Below are 26429 nucleotides of genomic sequence, written 5' to 3'. Positions count from 1 at the left end.
ACAGGATATGTTTCTTCTTCTTTTTTCTCTTCTTTCTTCTTCTTTCTTCTTCTTTCTTTGCATGATGCAGTGTCTCTGTGTTATCATTTTTATAAAGACTCATGTCTCATCGTAGGCAAAAAATCTTATCATCTATATCAACTTCACTCTTGGCTCTTTTTCTCCATTTTTGCTGTATTTATATTGTATTTTTTCCATATTTTTCTTAAATCTTGGTGCATTTTCTACTCGTAATATTATGTTTTTATTCCAAAATTCCTGTATTATTAACTTACTCCCCAGCCTAATATTCCAAAAATTACAACTTTATTCTGTTTTATTCTGTTTTGTCCTGTGTTTCTTTTAAAATGACTTTATTTTTCCTGGTAATATTACGAGTTCATTCTTGTAAAATTGCAGCTTTTTCTCTCATCAGAGTATGACTTTTTGTCTTAATGTTTTGACTACATTTTTGTATAATTAGTTATTTTTCAAGTATTTCAACTTTTTTCTTGTACAAATTCTGTTTGACTTTATTCCCATAATATTATAACTTTCACCCAACCCTTTATTTTGTTTTGGATCTCATAATAATATAATTTTTCTTTTTTCTTTAATATTTCAACTTTGTCATTATTCCTCATAATTTTATAACTGTATTCGGTTTTTAAAAAAAATCTTGTTAGATCACAAACAGTTTATAGTTTTCTTATAAAATGACACTTTCAGAATGATCCTGGGGCTGCACTTTTGATACCCGAGCATGAGAGAATGCAGGTGTGCCTAATATACTGGCCGGTGTGCACACATAAACAGGAAGAGGAGGTGTGAGCACGCCCCCTGTAGGCGGAAAGGTGCACTGTAGCCTCCTATTCGTGGTGCTGGATTCCTCCCTTTGACAAACACATTCAAATGAGTGTAGAACAGTGTGTGTGTGTGTGTGTGTGTGTGTGATGATGATAAGGCCTGGTGGGCCGAGGATGCTGTGGAGCGTCTTCAGATGTTGAGCATATTTCAGTATTAGACGCGGCGTTGTGTTTCATGTCGCTGTGTGTTAGCGCGGGTTGGCGCCAAGAAGGAGTCACGACAACCTGGTGCGTGTCTTACGTGATGTGTTTTCATGTTTCCTTGTCAGGTGATGACCCACCTGCGTGTGATCGAAGAGAGGATGAACCAGAGCCTGTCTCTGCTCTACAAAGTCCCTTATGTGGCCGATGAGATTCAGGATGAAATTGGTGAGTGCTGTGCCCCCTTTGGTGGTTTTCTGACAAACACCAAAGGGGAGACCCTACTAAGCGAGGACCCTGTTGCTTTTAATGCTGTCCAGTCGCTGATGTTTGATGATGCAAGAATGTAAGCTAACTGAGGCGGTGAACATCACAACCGATCTTCGCTGTTTAAAAGCAAGAATCAAATTGATTTTGAGTATATTGATCCAAGATTCTTGAGCTTGCTGAGGTCAAAGGTTAGGTTAGGCGGCCTTGATTGCGCTATGGTGTTCTTCCGAGCCAATTTTCATACCCAGTAGGAATATTACTAGCATTTATGAGGCAGCTGGGATCAAAGGTTTAAGATAGCAGGCATTGGTTGCTTTATGATGCTCTTTTGAACCAATCTTCATACTCTGTGTGGATATTATCCTGTATTAAAGTAAGAACCCTATTGATTTTAGGGATATTGATCCAAGATTTGTGAGGTAGGGTTAGATGCAGTTAGGCAGTGCTTGCATTCTGTGCTCTTTTGAGCCAATCTTCATACTTTACTGAAAGTTTATCCTGTATTAAAATAAAAAACATTGATTTTAACAATGTCGATCAAAGATTTGTGATGCAGCTGGGCTCAAAGATTAGTTTAGGAGGCGTTGGTTGCATTATGTTGCTCCAATGAATCAATCTTCATACTTTTTATGAATATTATCCTGTATTAAAGTGAGAACCCTATTGATTTTAGGGATATTGATCCAAGATTTGTGAGGTAGAGTTACATTAGGAGGCAGTGCTTGCATTCTGTGCTCTTTTGAGCCAATCTTCATACTTTACTGGAAGATTATCCTGTATTAAAGTAAGAAACATTGATTTTAAGATTGTCGAGCCAAGATGTGGGATGCAGCTGGGCTCAAAGATTAGTTTAGGAGGCGTTGGTTGCATTATGTTGCTCCAATGAACCAATCTTCATACTTTTTATGAATATTATCCTGTATTAAATTAAGAACCCTGTTGATTTTAGGGATATTGATCCAAGATTTGTGAGGTAGGATTAGATTAGGAGGCATCGATTGCATTCTGATGGTCTTTTGAGCCAATCTTCATACTTTATTACAGGATTATCCTTTTAACGTAACAACACCATTGATTTTAACGATACTAATCCAAGATTTGTGATGTAGCTGGGCTCAAGGTTCAGGTTTGGAGGCATTGGTTGCATTCTGATGTTCTTTTGAACCAATCTTCGTACTTTGTATGGAAATGATGCTGTATTAAAGTAAGAACCCTATTGATTTGAGGGATATTGATCCAAGATTTGTGAGGTAGGATTAGTTTAGGGGGCATTGGTTGCATACTGATGCTCTTTTGAGTCAATCTTCATACTGTGTATGAATATTACCCTCTATTAAAATAAGAACACTATTGATTTTAAGGATATTGATCAAAGATTTCTGAGTTAGGATTAGTTTATGAGGTTTTGGTTGCATTCTGAGGGTCTTTAGAATCAAATACTTGGATTATAATTATCCTGTAATAAAGTAAGAACCCTAATGATCTTAAGGATATTGATTCCAGATTTGTGAGGTAGGTGGGCTCAAAGGTTAGGTTAGGAGGCAATGATTCCATTCTGGTGCTCTTTTATTGCACTTTATATTATATATGCAATATTATCCTGTATGAAAGTAAGAACACTATTGATTTTGAGTGTTTTGATTTTGATTCTCATCCTTTCAGGGATTATTACTATGAATCAAAGCATAACTTTATTGATGTAGAGCAGACTAAGGCCAAAGTTGAGTGGGGGTTTGGTGGAGTGTTCTACCAGCGTGAGCGTCTCCACCTCCATGAGCGGCGCCCGGCGTGTGTCAGAGATGAGATGAAAGCGTAACGAGCTTGGTGACAGAAGTGGGTCACATTTGAGCTGCTGCTTCCTGCTGGGAGACTCCCCCAGAAAAACAACACTAATTGCTACTTACCAGCCATGACAGCGCAACTCCCGCCTTTGTCAACATTTTGCTAGCACTAATTAGTTGACAGTATTAGTTGGATGTTTTTTTTAAGTGTCTCATCTGCTCCCCTCCTCGCAGATGAGTTGCTCCAGGAGCAGAAAGCCGACATGGACCAGTTCCTGTCGTCCATTTCCGAGTCCCAGCCCGACGTCACCGTGTCCTCAGAGGAGAGCGTGGAGGTGCCCGTGCCCGAGGTGAAGCCTTACCGGCCCATCAAGGTCACGTCCCTTGGGTCCCATCCAGAACCAGAAGGTAAGCAGTTACACATCTAAAGACTCCCCACTGTGTGCCGGGTGTCTGGAAAGTGGTAGAATCATCTCAGGGTGCCAAGAGTTTAGGTTCTGGTTCTCAGCGGGACTCTGAAATAACTTGACAGGAAAATAATGGAAGATGACGCAGCCAGCTAAATAAAAGATAATAAAAGTAGGAAAGTTAGGAGAATGAAATTGGAAGCTAAAGTTACCAGAATAAAGTTGGAATGTTCAGTCGTGATGGTGAGGTTAAGACACATGTATGCACACCTCATTAGGACTCATTTGCTCTATGGCGCCATCAAGAGGTCAATGAAATGTACTACACTCCAGTTTCCGCTTACAAACCACAGATGGACCACAGTGATTAGAGTATACTCAGTATATAGTAACACAGTATTAGAAACAGGCAAGCACCTTTAGTTCTTGTGATGAAACACTCGCAAATAACTAACCAAATACCAACCAAACCAAACACAAGATGTGGGGGCGGACTCCATTGCGTTTCGCAATCACACACGGTTCACACGCCAACCCAGCAAAGCACTTCCTGAATCAGCCACATGGTACAGTGCTTCAGGAAGGTTCCAACGTCATCGCTTACGTCATCAAACCATGCTCCCAAACACACCTCGCCTGGAGTTTTGCGGAATACTCGACACACGCTTTTAAGCCGTCTTTTAAGACGTCATGTTATGAGAATAAAGAAAAGAAAAACTCCTGATGTTACCAGAATAAAGTTTTAATGTAATTAAAAGTAAAGTCATAAACTTACATACAGAAAAAAATTCTATTGTTAGCATAGGAGTTGCCATGGTAACGCTAGTCATTTGCTACCAAAGATGTATTTTGATATTTTTATATTGTGAGAGGCACAAAGAGGTGATGATGCAACTGCACAACAGAAGAGAGCATGTTTGGTGCGATTTTAGGCCCCAGAACATATACCACCATATTTTATAAAAACATTAGCATGCATCTCACCAATAGAAATACAGTACTACTCAGCAGCAGCAACCAGGAAGTGAAAGGCATTTCAACTTGTAGCATGAATGAGGTTACGCATTGAAGGCAAATGTGTGCACGCGACACAGTTCAATTCCAAATGTGGAAATTGTAAAAAGTTCAGTGTAATATTTGTAAACAGATGGATATTTTCATGTAAAACAACCATTGTTTGTGTTGTTTATGATATTTTGCTGAGACTTACTTATGTTTACTCCTGATTACTAAAGAACGTAGATGAAAGATGACAATCTAATCTGCCTTTTGGTATAAAACATGGCCGGTACCGAGAGGCACGGCTTATGAAAAATGAAGTCTGGAATAAGTTTCTTAAAACTTTCTAGTTTGTAAATTGAATTGAATTTCATAGTAATCATAATACTTTGGATATTGTGTGTGTATTCAGTGTGTCCCTCATACTCCTTTTATACTCTTTTTGGTTTGTTTTCCCCCCTTATTCAGTTGTAAATACTGTCTTTTCTCCTCTCACTCAACTTTTCTCTTCTTCTTTGTTCTTTTTTGTTGTTGTTTTTTTTACGTGGCTCGTTTGTAACGACAAGGCGATCTTTCTGGTCCTCCACGAGCCTTCAAGAAAGGTTGGTCTTCTGCCCCTCCTCCTTCTTGTGTCCTTCAAGTGTCCTTCCTCGTCTCCTCACCTTCATTCTTTCCTTCCAAGCTGTCCTACCACACACACACACCCCCACCCTTTCATTCCCGGTGGTGATGTATTCATCCCTGGCAGGATGAGTCGGGTGTCACATGGGAAGACGTGTTTTGTGTGTTTAGTGTAAAAGTCCACAGTCCTCATTCTGTGCCGCGCACAACAAAGCTTTTATTCTCATCCACCATGGAGACGAGGCGGGGGGGGGCGTGCGCGCGCGTGATGCCGTCCACCATCGCTGCCGTCGCCGTCTCCCATCGGTGTTTCATTTCTCCACTGACTCCTCCGCCTACTTCTCGCAGGCTCCGCCATGTCCGGGCTGGACGGTCTGATCGGCGCTGAGGAGAGAATCATCAACAGCAAACCCAAGATGGGTCCCAGCGTGGTAAGAACTTCCTCGCCCACCTTGTGCTGTCTTTCTGCCCGTACGGACGCTACAATGACCTTTGCTACCACTTTACTATAAGCCTGTTCTTTGGCGAGCTTACTCTTCTGCCATTGATGACATGTCAGAGATATCATAAATAAATTATATCAATGATGGGGGTATTGGTAAATTTTTCTCATTCAAATCAATCAATAAACTCATAATTATGTCATAAACTACTGCTATTTGTTTTTAACTATTACAATGAAAATGAAGTCGGATTAGTCGGACAATTAAATATCATGAAAACATTTTAATTAAACTTGTATATCATGATTATATGTAAAAGATATTTATCATGATTTGTTTAAGTCATAAAAATAAATTAACATTAAACTGGTGTATCCTTGTTTCATGTCCAGGATAATTATCATGATTCTTCTAAGATGCAAAAATAAAAAAAATGTTTTTAAAAATGCCAGTATACCCTTATTTATACCCTTATGTGTATACAATATAATACTATATTATAATATATAATTCAAATATATTTAAATTACAAGAAAACACAAATACAAATTATTCAAATAAGAATGACACAATTAAATATAATTAATATTATATCTTATTTTATTTTATGTACAAAAATTGCTCAAATGAAAATGTTGCAATTAAATATCATGAAAAAATGTTTACTAAATGTATTATACGTGCAGTGTAATTATAAAAGAATTTAAGTTACAAAAATAAAACAATAAATTAGATATTATAGTAGTATTATAAATGTAATATTTATATTATATGGCAAATAAAACAAATAATGGACACAATATTTTTTTTAAATTAGACAAATGTAGTTTATGGCATTGTTTTTTATTCTACACAGAATTGTAGTGAGAAACATACTTAAGTAAAAAATATATGTATTAATATACTGGAATAATTGTTACCAATTGTTTCAGCATGTTGAATTGAATGAGTGACTCTTGCGTTGATGAGCAAAGCAATAGATTGGAGTGGGGGCTGGCTATTGGGACTTTTCCACGAGGGGGTCTTACTACCATTCATCAAAACTTCTTAAAACAAAGTGTGCTTATAACAAAGTGGTACCCCATTGTCTCGTCACACACACACACACACGCACATTCCAGCAGCTATGTTGTTGCCATGGTTACAGCCAAGTCACATCAAATTGTTTTGAGATCAACTGCAGGCTTTGTTAGTCCGCCATTGCATGCAACTTTCCGACATGTGCTGCAGTGTGTTCATGTGTGTGTGTGTTATGTGTGTGTGTTGCATGCTAACAAGCCGCTCAAAGCTGTTGCCTTTTTTTTTTATTCTGTGTCTTGGCATGCACATGTGTGTGTGTGTTTTTGTGGCAATATTGGTGCGCACGTCAACATCCGTGGCTCTTCTGTCTCTCTGCACTTCGACTCGCATCGCTTTCCCCGCAGGTTTGTGCACTCGGCTGTGAAACGTGTGTGTGTGCCCGGGAGTGCTGTTGATGTTTACACACACACATACACACACACACACAGCTTGCACAAGACAGAATCATCACCCACACACTAATAATCCCTCCAATTGAAAGCACACGCTCTCCACCTGTCTTATACACACACACACACACAGTAACCCGGGCTGCCCTGTCTGTGTTGACAGGTGATTGATGAGTCTCTGGATGTAAAAGAAGTTGTTTACAGTGCAGAGCGAGTCCGCATAATGCATGATGATGAGCTGGTGAGTATGGCGGCGCCCTCCGCTGGCCTCTGTGAGCAACTACGGTCAGCTCTCAGAGCGGGCTGGCCTAACCAGTGTGACTTTTAACGAGGGTACACAGTGGAACCTCTAAGGTGTTAGTTAACCCCAGTCTGCTCCAGGACCCCCCTATGGAAATAGAAATAATCCGTTTCGGGGGTCAAACTGGGGCAATCATTAAAGTTTTGTTGAGCGTACACTCGCTTGACTGTCATACAAGTGTAAAAAGAAGCGAGCCACAGTATAAGAAAAGGTTGACTCATCTTTGATGACTGATGCGGCAAGCAAAGGGAAGGAAAAAGACTTTAAGAAACATCCCAATCATGTGCTACACCTTTTGTGTGCCGGGGAGTGGGGGTTGGGGGGTCACATTGATACATATTGACTTCACATATTGACTTCAGATTGCATGGTTATAGATTGTATATCCTGTTCTGTGGTTATCGTCATCATTTTTCCTACCACTTGTCACTGGTATCGTTCAAAAGAAAAAGCAAAAAGTGGAGTACTGAACCCTCAAACGACACCTTTTTGCTCTACTAATGGGGGCGTTTGACGTTAGAGGTTCCACTGCCGCAGAAGTAGAACATGTAGAAGCAAAACCTACAAATCTCACCCTGTTGTGCATGTGTGCATGTGTGTGTCATGTGAATCGGTTCATGCCATGGACGCAACGCACGTATGACCACATGAGCGTCATACGTGCCGGATCACATGACCGACCCAAGTGCCACGTGACTTTTGTAGTTTTTGCACAGAACGAACATGCACCCTCACAAACTCACACACACACACTCATGTGAAGTCTCATTGACATGATCATGCTTATGTCATTAAAGGTCAAAGATCAATCAGGTCATTTCAATTATCACATTTATTTCTAAACTATGGCCATTAGAAAACCTAAATCAAATACAATACAATTTAATTTGAAGTTAAATTAAAGGCAGCGGTTTTGCAGTTAACCTAAATACAATTTCAGAAACTACAATGTAATTTAATTTTGAATAAGTTATGTTTAATTAAAAGCAAACATTTTTGCACATGACCAAAATCAGATATAATTAAATACAATAAAATTGAATTGAGCGTAAATTAAATGCAGTGTTTTTTGCAGACAACCACATCAAATTTAATAAAATAAAATCAAGTTTAATTAAAATAAAAATAAAAAAATAAACAAAATAAAATTGAATTGAATTAAATAAATTAAAATGTAATATACTTTCATTTAAAGGCAATGGTTTTTGCAGATAACTAAATGAAATTTCATAAAATAAAATACAGTTTAATTAAAATTAAAGGCAATAGATAGCAGCCAAAAAACATAAGATACATTTCAGTTAACATTTGGAGCAGTTATATGTGAAAGCGTATAAAAAGACGTTAACTGTGTTAACAACAACAAAAAAACACAATAAAAAAACCTCTTAGCTTTGGAAAGTAGCATATGAGGGAAAATGGAAAGAGAGACCTCCTTTTCACCCTCATAAGTGGAGTGTAAAAAGAAGTTGACAAGTACAATAAAACACACTAAATACGATGGATGCGTGCGTAGCTTTAAGGGAAATGGAAAGAGGCACTTCCAACACGTCTGAACTGTAATACAAGTGTAAAAAGAAGTTGAGCGGCTTCTAGTAAGAACCAGCTAAACTGTGACGACGGATATGTAGTGTATAAACATCCAAAAGGATAAATGGTCATTCTAGAATGGCTGAAAAGACACACCCACACACAAAAAAAATGAAGCCTAAAAATGTCCTCCGGGTTTACTGTAGTGTTTAACGTGGCGTCCCTTCGCCATGTGCGTATGTTTGCGCCCAGCAGGAGACCTACAGGCCTCTGGGCGAGGACTTCAGCTTCGGGAGCAGCGTTCTGATTGGCCTGCTGGTGATTGCGGTGGCCATAGCGACCGTCATCGTCATCAGCCTGGTGCTGCTGAGGAAGAGGCAGTATGGCACCATCAGCCACGGCATTGTGGAGGTACGCTCCTACCTGCATAGAACACCTGGTTACGACTTTATAAATACACTTTTATCAGAGACCTCTACAGGTGAAATAACACCCCTATAGTCATTCACATTACCCACTGCCGAAGACCAGTGACCAGCGTACCGTACTACATCTTTGAATACATCTTCTATTTTACTTAAAAATGGATTGCAAACAATGTAGAAAACCTGCTTACAACCATTTAAATATATTTGAACATTATTAGAGCCCTCTATATATAGAATTGCACCCCTATAGTGACCTTTTATACTCACACTGCCCAGCATAGTAGACATAAGATAAAATAAGACATATGATGGCTATTCACCAGTGTAGAATATTACAAATCATCTGTCTTTGAATGCAACTTTTGAATATTTTATTTTTATTTTACTTCATTTAGACATTTTTATGCTTAAATGCTCAATTTAGGCCAAAAAAGACAAAAATTTGATACTACTAGTCGGCATATTCAACCACGAAACAGCTTGATTTTTTAATGAATATATTTTTGGAGAAAAAAAAGTGAAACCACGGAATTGGAAGCACAAAGTGATGAGGGAGTACTGTAGTAATACATAATGTACATGTTCATTAATAAATCTACATGTATAAATTGTGTCACGTGTCCCAGGTTGACCCCATGCTGACCCCAGAGGAGCGCCACCTCAGCAAAATGCAGAACCACGGCTACGAGAACCCCACCTACAAATACCTGGAGCAGATGCAGATCTGAGCCGGAAGGGGGTTTGTGGGGCGGGTATGATGAAGGGAGGTGGGGGTGTGGGGGTATGGGGGTTGGCGGCTGTGACCATACTACTGACCAATAATAACGATGCTGTTGTTCAACTCATTTGCATACATCCCATTTGTTGCATAGCGCTACTACTGCTATTCTCTTGTACCATAGAGCTTTTGATTTGACTTTGGACTCTGTCGGATGGAGATGTATGACATTTATTTTACACCCAAAAAGCTTTCTTCATTTTTTTTTTTAGAAGTCAATCAGCTCGTTTTTATTTTTTCACGTTTTTTAATGAGTTTTTTTTTTTCCTCCAAAAAACAAAATTGGTGTTTTTTCCTCTGTGATAGGTTGCTTGTATATGAAAGTTCTTTGTACCAATTATACTGTATAGTGACACAACTAACAAGGATGAAAAGAGATTATACATATTATATATACTATTATATAGAGATATATTTGCAGTCGACGGAGAGGAGGGTGTGCACAGGCCCCCAGCTTGACTCACACGCCCTATAAGGGCGGTATCCTCAAACTTCCTTGCAAAATTGAATGTAAGCTGGAATTCCCCTCCGCTCAAAAAACTGTGAAGCAGATTTCGGCCTTTTTGGCGCCCGAATATACACTTAGCATATACACTTAGCATATACTACACTTAGCATTAGGAGCGACGTCTCACCCCAGCAGCTTTTCTGGATACTTTTTAAGATGTGTGCCAAGTCCACACCTTAGGAGGAGAACTAATGAGGTCTGGATGAGCTGGAGGCCTGTGCAGAAAAGAAGAATCCTAAAGTGGTCTTTTGTCTCTCTAGTCTTTGTATAGTCGATGTTACAATCATGGCTTTTCTTTCCTCGACCTTCGGAGGACCGTCTGTGCTGGTGTGCTTTGTTCTGATTATAAAATGACGTGCTCTATATCTATTTTTACCTTGCTTTTCTATTGCTTTCTTCCGATAGCTGTGTACATGTCAACTGTCTCACGGTGTACCCAAACTGCTTCTCAGTCTGGTGGCCTGCTCTGCTGTGTGACAGATACAAGAAACACACACACATATACATACACGACTAATATACGCCGATATTAGTCATCAAAGATGAAAGTTTAGCAGACTTGTGGTTATGGAGGAAGATACACGTCAATAAACTCACCAATTCCACTTGGACGTGTCGTCTTTTCACAGATGGATGATTCCAAAAATGCAACTTCATTCATTCATTCATTTTCTACCACTTTTCCTCACGAGGGTCGCAGGGGGTGCTGGAGCCTATCCCAGCTGTCTTCGGGCGAGAGGCGGGGTACACCCTGGACATATAGACAAACAACCATTCACACTCACATTCATACCTATGGACAATTTGGAGTCACCAATTAACCTAGCATGTTTTTGGACTGTGGGAGGAAACCGGAGTAATAATGCAACTTATTTACTCTTATTTAGTTCATTCAACTCAAAAATGGTGTGTCTTCCTCACACACACGCCAATTAGGATCAAGCTGACCTTGTGGAGTCCAGTTTTTAACCATGACATTTTTGACAACCATCAAAATTCCGCCCCGCCTACATTCTACGTCCTAGGCTAAGACAATACATCTGTCTAGTGATTTGGCCTCCTTTAGTCCAAGAGTTAGTCAGGATATGGCCCCTGGTTTTGGCCCAAACTGGTCAGTCCAAACCAAAACGGCGGCCTTCCTGTTTGTTTACGAACATGAGTTCTTGAGACTATTTTGTGCGCCCAGTTGTGGCAGACGTGTCTACCTAATATGGTGATGATCTGACAAACTCGTGCCAGTTTTTTTTTTTTACCTAACCATTAACACTTAACATGCATGTTTTTGTGATGTGGGGTTCTGCTCAATAATATTACATAATATGCGTTGTTTCATCAATATCTGGCATTTTATTTCTTAACTTTAAACTATCCCCAAAAATAAAAACATATGGTCTTGTTAGATAGCTGGTTCAATGATAAACAATATATAAATACATTCAACAAACTCGTTGCCACATGCTATACAAACGGCTTGGAGGTTTTTATGTGAAAACATGAGACTGGAAAATGTGGAAAATAATAATAGTCCTCCCGCAAACATTCGGGATTTCCTGTGTGACCAAACTGAAACCTGGCGTGTCACGGTGGGGGTGGAGGTGGAGGTGAGTCAGCACAGGTGAATCATGCCTAAACTCGGATCAAATCTCATAACCGATACTGAAAATAGATCAGCCTCAACCGAACCAATACTTGATCCATAACAAAAACAGTACAATCACGTCAATTGTCGACTTAATCGATTAAAATATCAGGAAATGCAGTCATCCGCATGGAAAAGTAGTCCGCTGTGTGTGTCTTGGGTTTTGTTTTGTTTTTTTTACAAATGCATTCCAACACATTGAAGTGTACTCATTTATATGTATTTGGGAGGACTAAATTACTTAAAAAAAAAAAAAGCTATTACAAATGCTGTTTCGTCTGGCGGCGGCAGGTAAACAGGAAGTGCTAACTGCTGCGCGAGGCGGAGGCGTGGTCGAGGCCACAGATACCTGAAGTTTCCGGAAGGACGTTTTTCTTCTGTTCTTGCGTTTCCCTTCCTGGAAGCCAGTCGACACATAGACAGTGGAACTTAACCTGCTGAGGTGGGGAAAAATACTTCCAAGAAGGTTTTGTAAGGTTTTTGCAGCTTTCATTTTTGTTAGGTGGACCCCTTTTGGTACACCTCGGAGATTGGAAAGTCTGTTATTGGAGGCGAAAAGCGGTGAAGTGAAGCTCAGGTGTCTTCATTTCCGCACTCGTTCCACTTTGACCCCTCCTTGATGGACTACATGGACAGCGGCCTGAGGTACACACCAACCCAGGTAAGTTGGATCATCCTGTGATCGTTCGTGTTTGTTGTTTTTAGTGCCTTTAAACGAAAGCTGACATTGAACTCACCTAGTGTGACGTCACGAATAGCATCAAGCGAAGCAGCAGTGTGGCCTTCAGGGACACGATATTAGACTGGAAACTTGTTAACTTGGAGAAAAAAGGTTTAACCTGCAATTACTGCGCGTCTTGCACACTGACGATGAATATTACTGAACATATTTACGAAAAAAAAGAGTATAAGGTGTTTCTCTGTGGCCTCACTGGTAATATTAGCTTCAAGCTAGCACAACATGACCCTCCCAAGTGCTGTCACTCATGTGGAAAATCAGTAAATCTCTGTTTCCATGGTAACATTCCAAACTGTTGGCATATCCCAAAACCGTCCACCAGGATTCAGTTTGGGAAGAAATACTATGTTTAATTGCAATGAATCAAAGTGTGAATGTTGTGAGGAAAGCCTTTCTTCTCCCAGTGAGGGTCCTGGTGGTTCCAGCCTGAATTCCTCCTGGTTGTCCGCCCTGTCGGGACTTGTTGGCATCCTTTCACTGCTATTTGCTAGCATCCTACCACGGCGACATTAAAAACTAGAAACACTAAAAATAATTGTTGGAATGGCTGTGATATGTTCAAGTCCTGCGAACAAAAAAAGAAACCTCCAAGGGTCTTTCTGCTGTTCCAAGGTTCCAGTGGGTTTTTAATAGGAATGAATAGAAAGACTGAAAAGGTGGCACACCTGCTCACCCACACAATATTTACATGAATCCACATAGGAAGAAACGTCTATTAGCCGACCAGCAGTGTGCTTTGTTGGCCAGGGCAGCGGTGCCAACTTGTCCTGACCGACGGGGAGCATGGGTAGAAAGTGTCGACAATTGTGCTAACACAAACAGCATTAAGTCTGTGAGTAAAAACTGTCAGTGTTTGTTGGTAATCAGCTCATTAAGTAACTTTTAAATATTGATCGCGTTAGTGTGAATTAATATTGCGATTTTGTTGATCCTCAAGACCTTTGAGAAAATACTCTCTGGTCTGACCAGACAACAGTTTTGGGAGGTTGTGTGTCCCATTACATCTGGCATAAAAGCAACACCGCATTTCAGAAAAAGAACATCATAGCAACAGTAAAATATGGTGGTGGTGGTTTGATGGTCTGGGGCTGTTTTGCTGCTTCAGGACCTGGTAGGAAAATGGAAGCATGAGTTCTGCTGAAGGAGAATCTCTTGGTGACCTTGAGCTGGAACCAACTTGGGTTCTGCAGCAGGACAATGATCCAAAACACACCAGCGAGTCCACCAAACAAAATGAAGACTTTGGAGTGGCCTGGTCAAAGTCCAGACCTGAATCCTATTGAAATGCTGTGGCATGACCTTCAAAAGCCACCTATGTGGCTGAATGACAACAATTCTGCTAAATTCCTCCATGGCAAGTTATCACAAATGCTTGATTCCAGTTGTTGCTGCTAAGCGTGGCCCACCCCGCTATTCACCTTTGGTGGCAATCACTTTTTTTTTTTACACAGGGCCATGTAACTTTGGATTTTTTTCGCCCTTTTATAAAAACTTTCATTGATAAACTTCATTTTGTGTTCAGTTGTGTCTCATATTTCCATTTGTTTCATGATATGAAACATTTGACAAATAAGAAATCAGGAAGGGGGCTAACACTTTACAACACCTCTGTACCTGTAATCGGGTCGATGCCGCCATCATATCATTTGCATAATTAGCATAATGTGTATGGATGTTGGCTGCACGGCAGACGAGTGTTTAGCACACAGGCCTCACACTGGGAGACCCAAGTTCAATTCCACCCTCGGCCATCTCTGTGTGGAGTTTGCATGTTCTCCCCGTGCATTCGTGGGTTTTCTCCAGGCTACTCCGGTTTCCTCCCACATTCCAAAAACATGCTAGGTTAATTGGCGACTCCAAATTGTCCATAGGTATGAATGTGAGTGTGAATGGTTGTTTGTCTATACGTGCCCTGTGATTGGCTGGCGACCAGTCCAGGGTGTACCCCGCCTCTCGCCTGAAGACAGCTGGGATAGGCTCCAGCGGTAGAAAATTAATAAATGAATGAATGTATGGATGCTGTGAGAGGAACAAAGATGTGAAAAGAAAACAAATGTTTCGAAATGCACAGCAGGGCCTGCTGCTCGTTGAGCAGAGCAATATGTTCTTCCACTTTAGTCGAAGAAACAGATTTGCGGTTATGTTGGTGACGGGTGTGTATGAGCTGTGCTAAGAAGCAGCGATCCCATGCCCTCTACTGTCCGGTGTTGGAGCAGCAAGCTTACGGTCCCATTATAAGGTGTTTATGAAGGAGTGTCGTGCCAAGTCAAAACATTGTATGCCACTACTAATATTAATGTGATGCGTGTGCGACATCTAATGTAAAATACCAATAATTAATAGTACAGAGATAATAATGGCATGTTATGACATGTTTTAAATCGAAGTCCATTCTCTTTCATTTCAATCTGCTCCATTAAAAGTTACCCTCCCGGCAGTGAATGTGAGGTTTGGCTCATCACCAACAGTGACGAACTTAATAAAAGTGGAGTTCATGCCTGCTGGAGTTGTAACTTTGTTTCCACACAAAGACAAAAAGTTGGAATTTACGGTCAGTCATGTGATGGAACAATGAGGCCACCCTCATGTTGTAACTCTTCTACTCCTGAAGCGCAGCACACAAAAGGGTAAAACTTTGTGGAAGCTTGTGCCGCTACCGCCTTGCCCGTGCTATCGATTCCCTGACAAATCCACCACATAGTGGCGCTATGATGGGCTCACACAGCTCAATGGGCTTAAAGAGCATTTCGTCAAAACAACACCAATTTTGGAATGCACCTGTAGGTGGCGCCACTGGTGTCAGTTACATGCTGCGCTGCGTTCCAGAGCGCCTATAAGTGAAATGCACAGCTTGTGTTTTCAGCAGGTAGTCTCACACTTGAGTGTTGTTGTGTTGTCACGCGCCACCGGCTTTTTCCCAGCAGGTTTGACAGGATTTTACATGGTGAAACCCCTCCCCCCCTTGTCCTCCCCCCTCCTTCTCCTCCTAGCCAACCACAGATAGACGTGCTCCTTTCTATAATTGCATCAACGTGCAAGGATGCTGTTCCGTGTGGCTGCCACCAAGACGTGCGTGTGCTGTGTAAGAAGCGTATATTTACAGTGTTTGCTAGCAAGGGGGCTGAGCAGGTTTGGAGGCTTGTATAGGTCATAAGGGACAAAGACATTCCTCGAATACGCAAGCAACACGAAGCTTCCACGGATTACCGCACCCGACCTGGAAAGTCGCCGCTTCTTTCAAGTCAAAATGTTGGTCATCATTGCAATGTTGTCATCTGGGGACGCACCTCTGAATACACATTGTCATATCTCGTGTGCAGCCTGGCGGCCATTTTGGAGCCTGCTACTTGTTTTTAATTAGCCTACTCCACATTGTAACATTCATTCATTCTTCTTCGTCTTCCTGCGAGAGGCGGGGTACACACTGGACTGGTGGCCAGCCAATCACAGGGCACATATAGACAAACAACCATTCGCAGTCACATTCATACCTATGGACAATTTGGAGTCGCCAATTAACCTAGCATGTTTTTGGAATGTGGGAGGAAACTGGAGTACCCGGAGAAAACCCACGCATGCACGTAGAGAACATGCAAACTCCACACAGAGATGTCCGAGGGTGGCACATTGTGACAATGAAATGAAAAATTATTATTACTCAGGAGGAGCCACAGAGTTGTACTTATCACGGTCTGATGTGTAACCAATCAACTGCGATAAAGGAGGAGTTACTTTACATGGCCCAAATTTCTGTAAACCAGAATGTCCAACTGTCTGCGTGCATGTTACAGCGCAGTAGATTGGGAGTCGTGTTCCAACACCTTTGGTAAACCACCTGCCCTTGACAAAGCCCTGAAAAAACCTATTTCTAAACCTCATCATTTGCCTCACATTGTTATTAAACACATTGTATAATCAGATTATCAATCAAAATTATTATTATTATTATTATGAGTTAGTATGTCTGGACTTACTTACATACTTGTCTAGCTTCACCCCTCTTGGATTGTCCCACTACAGTGGGTACCTTGGCACAAGGGTGTGGCATCCACAGGACTGTCCTAGCAAGCACTTCATCATGCTGACCGTCTGTCCCTCATGCGTCCTCCAGAACAAAGACTGGGACACCACTGTTCAGTTCCTGCCGGCGTCCGACAACAAGAAACTCGAGAAGAAGAAGGGTCCCAGCAAGGTCGGCGCAGTGATCGGAGTGCTGATCTTCGCCGCCGTGGTGGCGTTGATGACTGGCCTGCTGGTCTGGCATTTCCACTGTAAGTATCTTTTTTGTTAGTATGTTGCTGCTCATGTTTCTTTCTTTTTTTGAGGGGGCGGGTGTTAGTATTACTATAGGTTGTATAATATTATTTATTATGCCAGGGTTTTAATACTATTTTATACATAGATATAGATTATTATAAACTACAACTTTATGTGGATTGAAAGTAATCAACATATACTACCTACACCCCTCCTGAAAGTTTAATGAAAATCAGCTTGGTACTTTGTGTGAAATAAAAACATGCCGTATTATGCTAACAGAGGCATACTGTGGTTACAGTGGGCTGACTTTATCATGAGGAAAAAAGGTGCAAGGTTGCGTGAAAGCGTTGTCAGAGCCTGTAGACAAAGACACGATTGGAGATACTTTTTTTTTGTTTTGGAAACAGAACAGCTCCTCCCTTAGTCTTAGCAAGGCGCTGTGATACACTCAATGAATTGCAAGAGTGTACATATCAGCTGAAGTACTTATGCACCAGCATCCATGTACAACTACAACTAATGCAGTCCAACTTGGGGTTTTGTTGAGTTTTAATACAATATTGCATGTGCAGTATATGGAAACATTGCATGCTAACAAGATCGCAACGAAGGCGCAGAGACAGAAATAAAAATATACATCACAGGGAAAGTTTGGAGCTCCTCACTCCCTCAGCTGTCTTCTCCGAGCTGCTTTTTGACGAAGCGACGGAAAAGCCGCAGTCGCCGCCTTCGGAAGGAGACTTGAAAGTGGCGTCAGTCTGCACCAAAGTCATCCTTAGGGCTTTCGCGTGGCTTCTGTCTTCATGCGTCAGAATGGAGAAAAAGCAGCAAATAAACAAGCTGGAGCGGAGAAGCTGTGGATTTACCGTTATTACCTGACTTCCAAACGTTTGGAGTTGTGCGACAGTGCCAACTACAGGCCTGGCATGCACAGTGTGACCTTTTTTCAGATGGGCATTGTTATTGCCACTGCCGACCGCATCAGTGTACCCTCATTCTTTTGTTTCAGTCCGTAAAGATGTGCGTGTCAAGAAGATGTACAGCGGCTCCATGCGCATCACCAACCAGGTCTTTGAGGACGCCTACGAGAACGCCAACAGCTCCGAGTTCAAGGCACTGGCCAAGCAGGTCAAGTCGCAGGTACCGCATGGAGCGCTATGGACCACATCATCAGCTTTTGACACCCGCTTCACTCTCACCTCCATCATGTGTGTGTATTCTAGCTGAAAACTGTCTACAGCAGAAGTCCTCAGTTGTCTAAATATTATGTTGGATCTTCAGTTCAGGCTTTCAGGTACACATGATTGAACATTCAGTGGCTGGCCTGGCTGGATAATGTTTGAGTCGTGTATCTTTCGATGTTTTTCCTATCAGTGAGGGCAGCGTCATCGCCTACTACATCTCAGAGTTCAGCGTTCCCAAAGGCCAGGAGGCCGCGGTGGACAGTGCCATGTCCTCCATGGACAAACTGGTGGACAAGGAGCAGCGCAACATCTACAGACCTGGGAACTCCCTGCTCGTAGAAGACGTGGTGTCCTCGGGTTAGATTCCCAGCACCTCTCAGTTCCATCCTTCCATTGAAAACTTGCTCGTCAACTGTCTGTGTTTCCATCCTCTAGAACTTGATTCCAGATTGTTCTCCACGGAATTCAGCAGTAAGTCCTCTGTCTGCTCACTTTTAAATTATATTATATTCAATTATTAGGGGTCATTTCATTGTTCCGCTTTTTCCCCCAACTCTAAATCTGATAGTACACATATTGAGACTAATCAAAATGTGTATTGGCTCTGTTTTTAGCATATAATTAGCAAATTCATGAATCATAAACACATGGCATTTACAGTAATGGCATGTTGACACGAGGCACTTCACGGTGATTCAACAAAAAATACAGATTTGAAAAATGATTAGTCAATTTCCATAAATGGAATATTTGTTATTCAGTTAGAGCATGGAAAACCTGTTTACAACCTAGTAAATGCAATTTTTAACATTAGAGCCCTCTAGGCATGAAATAACACCCCTATAGTCACCTTTACACTCATATCACCCAATATAGTTGACATAATAAGAGCAGATAAGACATATTAGACGTAGAAACCATGTTTATGACCTTCTAAATATGTTAACCTTATTAGAGCCCTCAGAAATAACACCCCTATAGTCACCTTTACACTCATATCACCCAATATAGTTGACATAATAAGAGCAGATAAGACATATTAGACGTAGAAACCATGTTTATGACCTTCTAAATATGTTAACCTTATTAGAGCCCTCAGAAATAACAGCCCTATAGTGACTTTTGCACTCATATTACCCTACATAATAGGTATAATAAGAAGAAAATAAGACATATTAAACCTAGAAACCTTGTTTGGGATGTTTTACATATACTATAGGGTATATGTATAAGATGTAGAATTCAATGTTAATTAATGCAATATTTTTGTAATTAGAGCATAGAAAATCTGTTAATGATTTTGTAAATATGGTTTTATGTTGCCCAGCATCTTTTTTTAAATAAAGAAATAAAAATAACATATGTCAATTCAAATGTAAATATTGTATATCATATTAATTATACAATATATACTGGACATATTATATCTAATAGTATTTATATATAAACCATATTTATTAAATAAAAATAATATTATAATTATATATTTACTTTATTGTACAAAAATATATTAAAGTTCTGAAGAATTTACATCATTCATTCTTTTTTGGAATCAAGGTTGTGCAACATGCTATTTTTGAGTTAAAATGTTCAATTGTATTTGTTAAATATGCAATGAAATCACTGCAGGACACTTGCTTAATAAACATATTTTTCAGTTAATTTATACAATTTATTTTCTGAGGCACCGATTTAGTGGACTAGTTTAAAAAAAAAGTAGATAAAAAAAATGCACTGTCAACGAGATAAATCTGGATTCAACTTGAATGCGTACATTGAGAAAATGCAAGGACATGTAAATCCGGCATGTCTCCTGTCTCTTCTCAGGGTTCTTCAGGTTCTCCGAGCACACCAGGAGCAACCACATCGGTCAGATCAGGTCTCCCGGCTTCCCCGACAATCCCTACCCGCCCAACACCTTCATCCAGTGGCAGCTGCGGGCCGACCCCAACTACGTCATCAAGCTGGACTTTGACACTTTGAACCTGGAGGAGAACTGCGGCAACGACTTTGTCAAGATCTACAACTCCCTGGTGGCCATCGAGGCCAGCGTCCTGCAAGAGTGAGTCATGGGGCTTCAGGAAGGGTTGCACGGTTTGTGGCGCCCCCTGCAGGAGGCATGCTTGTATGCAATTGGTCAAAAAGTTGGGAAACTCTTTGTCATACCATAATATGACAAAGCGTCTCCAAACTTTTGACTGCCTGCAGTGTTGCTTACTTTGCCGCACGTTACACTTCCACCAAGGCTTATCCAAGCATAAGTTGCTTTCCTAGTTGGCTGACAAAAAGCTAGAACCCAGGATCAGACACCCGACTAACGTCACAACGCTCTATCCACAGGATGTGCGGCTACTACTCGCCCAGCGAGCCCCTCACCTTCCTGTCTTCTAGCAACGTCATGCTGGTCACTATGGCAACCAACGACTGGAAGAACTACCCGGGTTTCAGGGCGCAGGTGTCGCAGGTGCGGCGCGGCAGCGCAGGTATGAAGGACGCCGCGCTCGGCATGCCCGGAGCTCCACGCCAGGCGAAGACAACGCGTGGCTGACTTTGTCTTTCCACACCATGCAGGCACGACGTGCGGCGGCCAGCTGACGGGCGACAAAGGCACCTTCAGTTCCCCCAACTTCCCAAACTACTACCCGCCTCGGACCTCATGCCAGTGGTCCATACAGGTGACATGACGGGAAAAAGCCCTGCACCAGGGTGTCCAATGTTTCCAATCAATATATGCTAAACTATCTGGCACTATATGGTACATTAGCGTCATAGCTAATAACATAGCTCATAAGAAATCAATTGGTTTTATTTTTACAACATGCCATGGGTCAATAAAAATTGTGCTGTGGGCTGAAATTGACACCCAGGCCGCACTTTGGACACGCCTGTCTTTCACATGTAAGCAAATCTTACCTATTTTTGTCCCAAATGAAGCATGTTCAAGCATGAAAATGTCTGAATGAAGTAAAATACAAATACAAGACACATTGAAACATGTACGATTCTACACTGGTCACTGGTTGTCAGGTCGGGTGAGAGACACACAAGCACCAGATATAATTGCAGGTTTGAATGATCTCACGGCAGGCAAAATAATCCCTAACAGTGGCTACTGTTGCGGCAGTAACCCACACTCTTAACCATTAGACAAGTGGAAAAAGAAGTTAACTTCATCACTGATCTCTGACAAATGGACAGACTCTAAAATCTTACAGAAAGTCTTCCCACAGCCGTTGTCGGACAACTCCACCCTTGCTTCAGTTTTCACTTCCAGCTGGTGCGGTGATCACGTGTCCAAATACTTCTGTGTGTCCATGTCAAAGGTTGCCCCCGGGAAGTCTGTGAAAGTCACCTTCATAAAGTTCCTCCTGTCTGAACCGGGCCAGGACGGCAGCAAGCCGTGCCGCAAAGACTACGTGGAGCTCAATGGGAAGAAGTGAGTCCCCAGGAACAGCTTCAACCCAGACAAAGACGCTCCATTTGAGCCGATGCCTCACACAGTCCTGTATTCTTGTCTTTCAGGTTTTGCGGCGAACAGCTGGACGGTTCGGTCACACAGACCAGCAGTGGCAACAAAATGAATGTTGTGTTTTTCTCTGATGGTTCCTACGTGGACCGAGGCTTCACTGCCGTGTTCGAGGCCGTGGACATCGCAGACCGTAAGCAGGAGCATCAGCGTTTGATTTCTGGTCATTTCTAATCCTTTCCTTCAACTGACCGCATGACCGTGTCACTGGCAGCCTGTCCCAAGCAGTTCCAGTGCAGGAACCAGCGCTGTGTGAAGTCGGAGCTCAATTGTGACGGCTGGAACGACTGCGGCGACATGAGTGACGAACTGACCTGCAGTAAGAAGTCTTTGCTGCTTTTCTAACACACCTGGTCCTACCAGGGCTTGAAACCACGTCCACGGTTCCTCACTGAGCTAACAAGCCAAAAGCTCTCAACTCCGTTCCAGCATACGAGCTGAAACTTTCCCAGCAAGAGCCACATAGTGAATTAGAAAAGCAGACCTCTGCTAAGCACCATAGTTCCCCCACATTGTAATTAATAACATAAATAGTACTCCTACATTTATTTTATCTACATATTACATTGTTAATGTTAGCATGCTAGAAATGCTAACATTAACATGCTAACACATAGCAATGCTAATGTGCAAATGTTGTCAACGCTGAACATGACAATGCTAGGTGTTTATGTGTCTACACATGAAAATAGCTTAAAATGCTAGTAACGCTAACGTGCACCTAAAATGTTACAGGTAAGGCTAAATGACCTTCATATTGTACTTTTTTGGGAATTATGACTTCATTCCCATAAATTTTGACTTTATTCTCATAACATTATACGTTTTTCCACAACCTAATTTTCCAAAATGACAACTTTATTTGTTGTTTCGTTTGTCATAATTACCAAATTTTTAAAAAGTTTTTAATATTTCACCTTCTTGCTTATTTTTCTTCATAATATTACAACACTATTCTCGTAAAATGATGACTTTTTTTCCAATAGATTACAAATTTATTTCCCTTAATATTTTGACAAAACTACTGCAGATTTTTCCATTTTTGTTGTTGTGGGGATTTTTTTTGGTTTAATTAACATGCGGAGGGCCAATGAAAAAACAACCACAAGCCACAAACTGCCCCTAGGCTGCACTTTGGCCACCCTTGCAGTGGTGCCATGAGCTAATGCCGTCTTGCCCCCTCCAGAATGCAGCTCAGACCACATCAGCTGCAAGAACGGCCTGTGCAAGCCCATGTTCTGGAAGTGTGACGGTGTCGACGATTGCGGCGACGGCACGGATGAGCAGAACTGCGGTAGGACCTTTTTGCCAGCACAGTAGCTTTTAAAACAAAAGGGTCTCTAAATTGTTTGCTTCCTGTCTGACAGGTCCCTGTTCTTCCGGCCAGCTCACCTGTAAGAACAGCAAATGCGTCTCAGAGAAGTGTCGTTGTGACGGACGGGACGACTGCGGCGATGGATCCGACGAGCTCGACTGCGCGCGAGGTGAAGGAGACGTTTTTGAGCTGACTTTCTGAATATTTAGCTTGCTCATTTAGCTAAGAGGTGAACACCCCTCCCTTCTTTGCTCCCCCTGCAGGTCCCTCCACCGTGAGGTGCACTGACTTGACATACAAATGCAAGAACAACAAATGCATTAGCAAGGTCAACCCGGAATGCGACGGCACCCAAGACTGCGAGGACGGCTCTGACGAGGAGAACTGCGGTGAGTCGACTTAAAAAGCCTGCACCTCCTTGTGGGCTCGGTTTGACCTCCCTGACCGTGTTGGCCTTTTCAGACTGCGGGAGGAGCAAATTTAAAGCGACGCGCATCGTTGGCGGTCAGGACGCAGAGCCCGGCGAGTTCCCATGGCAGGTCAGCCTCCACGTGAAGAGCTACGGCCACGTGTGCGGAGCGTCCCTCATCAGTAGTCGTTGGCTGGTTACTGCCGCTCACTGTGTGCAAGATGACGGCAAGACAAGGTACCGTTCCCCTGCAAAGCTTAACTCCACCCTCACTGCGTCACCACATGGCCACTTGTAGCCAATCACCATCCTCATTGCCTGACCTCAACCTTCTGTAAGCACCTTGCAGGCCTGATTGCTTATGTGTAGCCCCACCCATATTTCTTTAGCCCCACCTTCTCCAAGCAATACTTAAACTCTTACCTCCTAGCTCCGCCCTCACTGCTTAGCACAAACCTTGATGAAAAGAGCTCCGCCCTATTTCTTATCCCCTCCCCTTACGGCTTAGCGCCTTCCTCATTGCCTGTCATTAACATTGCTCTGTTGCCCCACCCACATTTCTTTGTGCCACCCACACCTTGTTGACCACACCCACCCTCACTTTTTAGCCCCACCTTCTCCAAACACCATCCTTGGAGCTCTAGCATCATATTAACTCCACCCTTACTTCCTAGCTCCGTCCTCACTGCTTAGCACCAACCTTGATGAATAGCTCCACCCTATTTCATAGCCCCACCCCCTCATTGACGAGGGTTAGCATTGCTGTGTGTTGCTCCATCGACATCTTCCCAGCCCTTAACCATAGGGCTGAGCGCTAACCCTTCTTAGCCCCACCTTCTCCAAGCACCATCCTTTTAGTTCCACCTTGACTTACTGCTGAGCAGCCTTACGCTGAGTATGAACCTCTTAGGTTCTCCTTCATTTTAGTGCTGCCTGTCCCATCTTTGCCCTCTTGCTCCGCCCTCTCTGCTTAGCTACTCCCTCCCAGTGTTGTCACTGAAAGCCCCCCCTTCTTGCATAGCTCCACCCCCTTCCTGTTGCACCATCCATGTCAGCTGACTATTATTTTTAAAAACCCTTCCCAGGTTTTCCCAGCCCGGCACATGGGAGGCGTACATGGGCCTCCACCAGCAGCGCAACATGGGGAACACAGTGGTGAAGAGGAACATCAAGAGGGTGATCCCACACCCAAACTACAACGACTTCACCTTTGACAACGACATCGCCCTGATGGAGCTGGACAGCCCACTTGAATACAGCGGCCACATTCAGCCCATCTGCTTGCCGTCCGCACAACACGACTTTCCGGTCGGGAGCACCGTTTGGATCACGGGGTGGGGCGCCACTCGGGAGGGGGGTGAGTCTCGGATGAGAGTGGAGCATTACAGCGCTTGACGTTTGCGTCTTCAACATCTTCCCGTGTGTCCTTCAGGCTTTGCCGCCACAGTGCTGCAGAAAGCGCAGGTCCGCATCATCAACTACAGTGTGTGTGACGGTCTGATGGGGGGGCAGCTCACCAGCAGGATGATGTGTGCTGGCGTGCTGAGCGGAGGAGTCGATGCCTGTCAGGTAACATCACTTCCTGTCTGCTTCCTCAGTTATTCTTCCTTAGGAAGTATGTCCATGTGGACTGACTTAAGCTTAAGGCTGCATTTGTCTCGGTCAGGGGGACTCCGGCGGACCGCTCTCCATTCCCTCAGGTAACCGCATGTTCCTTGGCGGCGTGGTCAGCTGGGGCGACGGCTGTGCCCGCAGGAACAAACCGGGCATCTACACGACGGTCACAAAATTCCGCGGATGGATCAAACAGAATACGGGAGTGTAGAACAAAGGGCCTCCCCCGGCCGTGGGACATGGACTAAGACAGGGACCGCAGTGAGGATGGTGGACTCTCCAGCCTCCACATACGCTGAATCCTTCACAGGAAGCAGCAATGTCTCCACTGTGATTTTATTCTAGTCGGCTTGATGAATTGTAAATATGTTTTATTTTCTGTATGTTTTGCTGATTTCTTTTTTTTTTAGCATCTTTGGCTCAAGAACACACACAACAGATTTGAAGTGGACTGTCGATGTTCTTTTCCATGTCACCTCTCCTATAGTAAAAAAAAGCAACCTTTAAGCTCAATCCACCCTACCTCCTATGGCGCCATACACCTTTAACTGTGACTCTTCGGTCAACTGAGGTCTCTGAATGCATCGTTTGCTTTTAAATACTGAACAATACTGAACTCAATAGTCGTGTATATATATATATGTCGATTTTATTCTGACTCGAGGCGTTGAGGAGGGTTTTTTAATGTTTTGAACTCAACACATATAGTACTGCAATATGTCCATTTTTTTCTGTTTCAAGTCGCCATTAATGATTTTTTTAGCAGATGTTTTAAATAAACTATTTGTAATATAAGTTTTGTGTTGCATATATTGCTATGTGTCTTGATTTTTTTTTATTGCCAATTCTCTTTCTTTTATAGGTCTTTTATAGACCTTACCAATGCCATTTCTTTGTTTTTCCTAATACATTGCTAACATTATTACTTTTTCACACCTGCCATTATTACATTTTCCTCACATATTGCCAATATTTATATTTCCTACACATTAATTGTACTGTATTTCTTACACGTTACTGATGTTGCAGTATTTGTATTTCCTAACATATTCCTAACATATTTTGTATGCCGCTTATCCTCACAAGGGGTCACGGGGGTATGTTGGAGCCAATCCCAGCTAACTTTGGGCGAGAGGCCGTGTACACCCTGGACTGGTGGCCAGCCAATCACAGGGCACATATAGTCAAACAACTACTCACACTCACATTCATATGGACAATT

General features: G+C 42.3%; 2 protein-coding genes across 5 annotated transcripts in view; both read left to right on the top strand.

The window, feature by feature from the left end:
• The window catches only part of aplp2 (amyloid beta (A4) precursor-like protein 2), a 53465-nt gene extending 42339 nt beyond the window's left edge, over positions 1-11126 (top strand). Inside the window, exons 12-18 of one of the 4 annotated variants that reach the window (XM_058079117.2) lie at positions 1115-1214; positions 3272-3445; positions 5010-5045; positions 5413-5495; positions 7140-7217; positions 9063-9218; positions 9862-11126. In XM_058079117.2, the coding sequence (XP_057935100.2) occupies positions 1115-1214; positions 3272-3445; positions 5010-5045; positions 5413-5495; positions 7140-7217; positions 9063-9218; positions 9862-9963 (729 nt within the window). In that variant the 3' untranslated portion in view covers positions 9964-11126. The remainder of the gene's footprint in view (positions 1-1114; positions 1215-3271; positions 3446-5009; positions 5046-5412; positions 5496-7139; positions 7218-9062; positions 9219-9861) is intronic. The other 3 variants (XM_058079119.2, XM_058079118.2, XM_058079120.2) reach the window with 3 other exon arrangements.
• Positions 11127-12427: 1301 nt separating this feature from the next.
• st14a (ST14 transmembrane serine protease matriptase a) lies at positions 12428-25969 on the top strand. The gene is made up of 19 exons (XM_058079116.2): positions 12428-12821; positions 17011-17170; positions 18169-18299; positions 18383-18453; positions 18534-18700; positions 18779-18814; positions 20171-20405; positions 20684-20826; positions 20915-21018; positions 21667-21779; positions 21866-22002; positions 22084-22188; positions 23056-23163; positions 23237-23353; positions 23448-23573; positions 23647-23830; positions 24679-24950; positions 25026-25162; positions 25260-25969. The coding sequence occupies exons 1-19, from the start codon at positions 12780-12782 to the stop codon at positions 25416-25418; spliced, it is 2547 nt and encodes an 848-aa protein (XP_057935099.2). The 5' UTR covers positions 12428-12779; the 3' UTR covers positions 25419-25969.
• The last annotated feature ends 460 nt before the right edge of the window (positions 25970-26429 follow it).

This window comes from Doryrhamphus excisus, linkage group LG8, assembly GCF_037039965.1.
Source record: "Doryrhamphus excisus strain RoL-2023G ecotype Guam linkage group LG8, RoL_Dexc_Guam_v1.1, whole genome shotgun sequence".
Taxonomy (NCBI): Eukaryota; Metazoa; Chordata; class Actinopteri; order Syngnathiformes; family Syngnathidae; genus Doryrhamphus; species Doryrhamphus excisus.
Note: the sequence above shows the minus strand (reverse complement) of the source record. Positions and strands in the feature narration are given on the sequence as shown.

What these genes read in the sequence shown, in the direction of transcription:
- st14a (XM_058079116.2), top strand. Translation starts at nt 12,780, where the DNA reads ATGGACTACATGGACAGCGGCCTGAGGTACACACCAACCCAG. An exon ending in CACGGATGAGCAGAACTGCG is followed by an intron (nt 23,164 to 23,236) that starts GTAGGACCTTTT and finishes CCTGTCTGACAG; the next exon opens with GTCCCTGTTCTTCCGGCCAG. An exon ending in CAAGATGACGGCAAGACAAG is followed by an intron (nt 23,831 to 24,678) that starts GTACCGTTCCCC and finishes AACCCTTCCCAG; the next exon opens with GTTTTCCCAGCCCGGCACAT.